Consider the following 7,159-nt stretch of genomic DNA (forward strand, 5'->3'; position numbering starts at 1 on the left):
CACTACATAACCGTTCATTACATCTAACGTAAAGACAAAGCAAGAAATTGTCTCTTTTCAGTTGCAGGTGATTTGATACTTTTCAAAGTCAAACAACAGGTGATTTATAAACTAATGGATCTTTTCGACACTAGTGTATTCCAGCTGACCCATAAACCTTCTGAGTGTGTGACATATTCATAATGATACAGTAGGCTTATGGAATCCACCTTCTTTTATTCTTCAATACTACGTTTCGGTACAGATGCTGGTTACCAACAGCTGAGCTTCCTTCCAATCATGACTTATTTGTGTTAATCTCTGTACATGTTATACTTAGCTATATGTCCCACTCAGTCGTTGATCATTGTCTTGATAGAGGTACTACAATTTGTACCAAAACGAAGAATTGAAAAATAAAATTTACTGATAGTTGTGCACACACACACACACACACACACACACACACACACACACACACACACACACACACACACACACACACACACACACACACACACACACACACACATATATATATATATATATTTACATATATATATATATATATATTGTTTATGTATTTAGATCAATGCATTAAAAAACAACAAACATTCTCAAACGTATTTTCAAAACATAAATTGTATTGTTTTATTAAATGACAAATATATAGTTTCATAAGAACATAGATACATTTTTCAAAGCAATTTTATGCTTCCAAATGGCTGCTTTATAAATAAACATACGTATATACACTAAAACCTGAAGACATGTCAAGGTAACCGTCTATATTGTAAGGAAACCATGGATGAGAAAAATCGTTTAAGGGAGGGTTGTGTTTATGCAGTATTTCAGTTACTGGTACCACGGCTTATCAGCTCTTGGTATAGTCGGAATCGTACAATCGACGTTTATCGCTGTTATTTACAAACTAATATGTACACCCTGTGATATATATGGATACTTCCCAATATTAACATAGTACCGTCCTCTAACATTCTTCTTAATTCATAATCAGGTATCGAGCAGATCCTGGTCTAATGCTGCGCTTGTTTCAATAAGAACGTTCCAGTTAAAGGGGGTCTTTGCCGGGCCTGATTGACAGTCCATTCAAGTTTGATTCAAGATGTCAAAACGCTATCATATGTATCTACTAACGCCAACTGTATAGTGTAGATTCATGTAGCAGTGAGTCCACTTACTAACTATCTACAGTTCGGTCATGACATTAATTACACCATCTGGATGCAGGATGGAGTGAGTGATAATTGCTTAACCCGTATCAGCAATTTTGCAGCTATTCGCGGGGATAGAATAAGGTGAAAACAGATCCTCTTTTAAACGAATGATTTCAGTGTTTCAGTTATTAACAACGTGACAGCTTGGTGTGGGAGAAGAGCCCGTAGCGATAAACGTTTTGGATGTTTACCACTTTGGTCAAAACAACAAGTAGAAGTATGGTGCTGACTAAACTAGAAACATAATCAGCGCGAACCGGGATTCGGACATACTATAATAGGATTCTTGCACGTCAAAGGGACATAACTCTGTATAATACCCGTGTCACCGGACCATCGTTAAAGGTGTTTTAGCTTCGCACGGTTATCATACGCATGTTTCAACTGTGATGAAATCTATTGTTTTCGATCACAGAACATCCTTATCGATGGGGAAACGGCGGTGTTGGGGGAATGCTTTGTCGTATAATTGACTTTCATTTCATGGCATTGTTTCTAGCTCAATGACCCTGGCATAAAAAATGACTCCAACATTTTCAGAGAAGCTTATCATTTTATTAATGCAAGCAAGAGACACTCGCTTTCTAGGCACTTATTTCTCGCTCGCAATCCTTTTATGATGTAATGTATCGAGGTCTATTGTTTTGGTGCCGTGTTCTAGACGATGGCACAAATGCCCTGTGTCAAAATGGTATTCCGGTACTCTGCAGTTAAGGTAACTACCCATTGTTAGATTAAACGCGATCAAAAACAGTTGAGTTCGGTGATAAAACGTCCTGGATTAAACAGTGTATTATATTCCTATTCTTTTATGATAAATATGTTGGCTTTCTTTTTAAAGTGACGTCACTTTCACATAGCTCCTATCGGAACTTTGCACATAATCGCTCTCGACCCGTGAAGATCCGACAACGAACAAAAAAAAAAACAGAAGCTAGTTTCACTGTTCTGCTATTTTAGCGTCGTTTCGGATTCAAATATTGTTGCGAATTGGTCCAGGTTATTTATCAGAATAGAATAGAATAGGATATAATTACCTGGATAATCGAGGATGGGTGATTGTATGAATGACCTTAAATAAAATGTTATGTTGACAGAGCTTCACCAATGTTCAAATAACATAGGATGATGATGATGATGATAACGATGATGATGACGATGCGATGATGATGCCGATGATGATGTCTAAAATGTAGGTCCCTTTTATGGTTCATCTTCAGCCTTGTATCATCATACAAATCTTTTGACATAGCCGTATGCTAATGAAGTTATTGGCATTAGGGCTGCAGCCTCCGAAGACAAAAGGTTCGCAGTTGCCGGATCGGTGGTTGAAGTAGTAGCGGATGACTGTGCCTGTGCAAAGACCTCTCATCTGGGGGAGCAAACACGCTGCAACACGGACGTCATCATGTTATCCCAAGCACATGTTATATACAGTAGCCACATGGATAACAAACGTGAATTAAGCAGCTATGTGGTAACACATATATGTAACAGCTAAAATATCAGGATAACATAAGAAACCCGTAACGAGTAAATGGACGTAAATCAATGTAAGAAGCTGGAAACTGAAGAAAACACATTGAGACAAATACAGTAGAAATGCAACAGTTATATTTTTAACAAGGTACAGAAGTTATGTTGTTTTGTTTTTTTAACACCGCAATCAGAACTATTCCAGCCATATCACGGTGGTCTGTAAATAATCGAGTCTGGATCAGACAATCCAGTGAGTGACATCATGAGCATCGATCCACCCAACTTTGATACGATGACATGCATTAACTAAGTCAGCGAGCCTGATCACCCAACCCCGTTAGTCGCCTTTCACGGCAAGCATGGGTTGCTGAAGACCTGTTCTACCCCGGATCTTTATTGGGTCACAGAAATGATAGCTCAAACCCCAGTACACGTCCACAAAATGAATGAGTGAGTGCATAAATAACTTGGTTGAATCAAGATTCAGAGTTTGACATTGTGTTTAAACGGTATCGTACCTTTCGGCATTGGGAGACAAACAGGCCTGCTCCCGAAGGCGGTGCATCGGGTCCCAAATCGACACTTTTTGTTCTGTGAAAAGAATCGACAGTTTAAATCTATCCATACATCCGTACACCATATTCGGTTTGTACTCAAGCATGCGGTTACATGTATGTGGATATTATGTTTATATACTCTCCAAAAATAGTAGGGGGTCATGAAATATATATGTTATGATCGGTTTTCAAAGTCAGCTTTGAAAAATGACGCCATAACGGGTTCGAAAGCAAACGATAACGTCCCAGTCAACCGAAACATTGCCCGTGGACCATGCAATTCCTCAGTGTAGGGAGTCTTTCTTGATTTTGACACTTCAGAAAAAGGTCTTCAAATAGCTTCGAGCAATTAGTATTTTCAATTTTCGATCTCGACATTCTCGTAGGCGTGTACGAGTATGAAGGCGTTCTAACGAACGTCACGCAGACGTCAGTATTGCAGATTTGGGCTTGGTCTGCATCGCTATGGATGGCGGGATCAGTATGACTGCCAGAACGCCCACTGGAAGAGCTACTGAACAGTTCTACCGAGGCAACATCCTGGCGCCAATAGTTGTGCTGTCTGCGCGCCATGCTTGTCCACCTTTTGTCTTATAAGACGATGGCGCTCGTGTCCACTGAGCCACCTCCAGCGGCAAACCTTCACCAGAATGCAATGACCAGTCATGAATCCTGAGTTTTGTCCCATAAAGCACGGCTGGGACATGATCTGGAGACGTGTACGCCGAAGTTGAAAGTTACCCGTTACGTTGGTTGAACTTGCCTAAGAGTTGCAAGAGGAGTGAACAAGACTCAAATTGTCATTGGAAGATTGATTCGGACCATGCCATGCCCTACAAATGAATGTTTGACCAATCGTGGAAGCATGACCCATTTTGATCAAGTCATCTCAAACGTTCCTTTTTTTACTACACACCCGTGTAGCACCTAGTCCTTCCTTTTTGCTTATCGATCAATTGTCATCATTTGATACCTCTTTGTATTTATGTTATCATTTGTTATTTTCAAATATTTCCTTTTTTGAGAGAACATAATACGTATATATTAAAGAAACAAATGAATATGTACTGTGGCATAATACAGCGAGTGCTTTTCCAGATATGTTATGAACATTCTAGTACCTGGCAAGGATTCGAAGGCAATCCTGCTTTGGACGAACACTGGCACTTGTCCACAGCTGGCTTCTGTCGACACATTTGGTTACACAGACGTGCAGAAGGATGCCCAGATATTGCGAGACCTGAAACGGCACGTTAATAGAATATTAAACAGGACTTACGAAAACAAATGCAGCTGCTATTACAAACAAGTATATTCTATTTGTGTCATGCTTGACCGTAACAACTGGACATCTTATTATTTTGTTCTCCAGTTGATCGAGGGACTTTGATTGTTTAAATGAGTTCACGTGAATACTTTGGTGCTCATGGTGTACCACTGATGCCTTGTCACTCCATCATTCTGATTCAGGGGCTGGTGGGTAGCCAAGCGCTTATACAAAACGTTCGCTCGTCACTCCGAAGGCCCGGGTTCGATTCTCAACATGGGTACATTGTTCGAAGCTATATCTGGTTCACCCACCGTGACATTGTTGGAATATTGTGAAAAGCGACGTTTAACCATTCTTTGTACATTAATCCTGTGTCATTGGCGTTGTCATTATATTGTTATCTTTGTATATTCATCTCACCTTGTGTAAACATATCATGACATAATTTTATGCACTTACTAAGCATTCACCTGCTGAAGGAGGAAGACGTAGCTCTGAAACGTCGTGGCAAAGAATACAATAAGTTTCTATCCAAAAAAAGTGTCATTTATTCTGCTTAAAAATAAAACAATGCTGTACGTTTACAGCTCGTGATATACCTGGTTCCGAAGGCTCCTCAGGTCCTTGGCTCGCCACTGCCACCAGGGTACACACCAGGAGGCTCCAAATCAACGCAGTACGTGTTTTCATCATATAATCAAGCATATCTACCGTGAATCCGGCATTGAAAGTTGACTCTAAAAAATACAATATTGGACACATATTCATAAGCTGGATCTACACGTATGTTCCAAACATACGACTTTTTTTTTTACTCCATATCTTTTCATTGTGTTAACATTATCTGTGAAACCATTAAACATTATCTTCTTAAATAAATAGTAAACAGCATGGTATTTCTGGATATAAATATTCCTACAATGACATACAAGTTTTAGGTTTATTTTCTAACAATAATAACCATCAGTCACGTTTATTCCACGTGATTAATATTATAATATCCATCCCTCAGATCTTTTTGCGTTTAGTTTTCGTTCAATCTAATGCAGCTTATGTTTTTAACTAAATGTATTCTTCAAAGCTTTTACCCTTAGGTGATTAATTAGTTGTGTGTTAATTGACACATATCACAGTTCTTTTCCAAAAATAGTTATAGTTGTAAAACTTGCTTCCGGTAGATAAGATTCGTATTGTTTTCAGAGCAAGGACTGTTTGACCTTGGCAGTCACATAGGGAGTATCAAACATTAGCATCTGAACCGGAAGTGTTCGGGGCTTAATTGATGATTGATAACTTAACACCTCTATCCCTGCCGGCAAAGCTCTCCTGTACATCCACTATATTATAACCCCCAGCCTGATGATTTCATGTCAACACTATTCAATTTTGTTAACGATGCAAGGTTTTCTTATTGGGACATTCATGCTGAATACATCCGTTCTTTTGCACTGCATTCACCCGAAATAAAGCCACAAAATATGGATTGAAGGCCGCTGTGTGACATACAAGACATATAAAGGGCTATGTCATAGTGGTATTCGTCATCACATCTTTGTCACAAGAATAGAAAAGGAGACGAAACTAAATGAGTGTTTTGAATTACCTGTTCTTCACACTCAAATCAACTTGTTTGCTATACGTCTGAGCGTGTTCCAAAAACAGCCTTCGTGCGTGAAGGTCAAGGTTATTTAACTGTGTCCCGAGTTGGTTGTTCTTGATATAATTTCGGACGAATCGTTACACCAGACCAAACCTGACCTAAAGTCATTTCGTGTAATGTGCCTTGGTCCACAGTTCATTTAAATGTTTAAATGTTTGATAACTGAGCATTTTGTCTGTATGATATAAGTTTAAACTTTGGACATTTTATGTTTAATCAACAGTATAAGAATGTAAGTTTCAATTACGATTCGAAATAAATTTAAAAGCTTAAGAACATGCGATAAAAAGGGACAGTACTCACCCAACAGGTCGTATATGTCCGATACTGGTATAGGATTGTGGTTGTTACGTCATCGACGTCATAAAATAGCAGCGCCCTCTCACGGCTAAACTTCCTGCCTAGTGTGGCCAGGTGGGGGTGCAGTCCCGGGCCCGACTAGTGGAATGTACGGACGTCCGAGGCCCATCAATCTCCCTGTCACTGCTCCCTCTCTTTTCCATAGGCCATATAACCTGGATCAGATATTTAAACACACCCTTTTAGCACTCACTGGGGAATGCTGATTGAGATGATTTAAATTGATCATATTCATGTACTATTAATTTGAAACAGGCAATTATGGAATCATGCTTATATAATTTTATATAATTACAAAAAATATTATCCCCTTCAGCGTGATTACGTCATGCGGAAATTAAGTTCAACGCGTATGAATATGTTTGTTTGTTGTTTAACACCGCTCTCAGCATATGTCAGTAAAACATATTGGAGGAAAAGGTGTGGCGTTATTGGTCTGTATTGTTTGACTTCACTTGATACCCTACATCTTCAATGAACACTTACCTATATTATCGTTATTTATGGTCTGAAGTGCCTACACTAAAAGAATAAATATACTCCAAGTTTGTATGTATATATCACTACCAATATATCTGTGCATGGATTATTCCTTTGACCGTTTGACCTTTCGATA

At 39.0% G+C, this 7,159-nt stretch overlaps 1 protein-coding gene across 1 annotated transcript; it reads right to left on the reverse strand.

The window, feature by feature from the left end:
• Nucleotides 1-603: 603 nt before the first annotated feature.
• LOC124152466 (carboxypeptidase inhibitor SmCI-like) lies at nucleotides 604-6,667 on the reverse strand. Its single transcript, XM_046525410.2, has 5 exons — nucleotides 6,487-6,667; nucleotides 5,123-5,260; nucleotides 4,375-4,493; nucleotides 3,215-3,287; nucleotides 604-2,606 (listed from the first exon to the last, which is right to left on the reverse strand). The coding sequence occupies exons 2-5, from the start codon at nucleotides 5,226-5,228 to the stop codon at nucleotides 2,434-2,436; spliced, it is 471 nt and encodes a 156-aa protein (XP_046381366.2). The 5' UTR covers nucleotides 5,229-5,260; nucleotides 6,487-6,667; the 3' UTR covers nucleotides 604-2,433.
• Nucleotides 6,668-7,159: the final 492 nt, after the last annotated feature.

This window comes from Haliotis rufescens, unplaced genomic scaffold (genome assembly GCF_023055435.1).
Source record: "Haliotis rufescens isolate VD_foot unplaced genomic scaffold, xgHalRufe1.0.p SCAF_74, whole genome shotgun sequence".
NCBI lineage: Eukaryota > Metazoa > Mollusca > Gastropoda > Lepetellida > Haliotidae > Haliotis > Haliotis rufescens.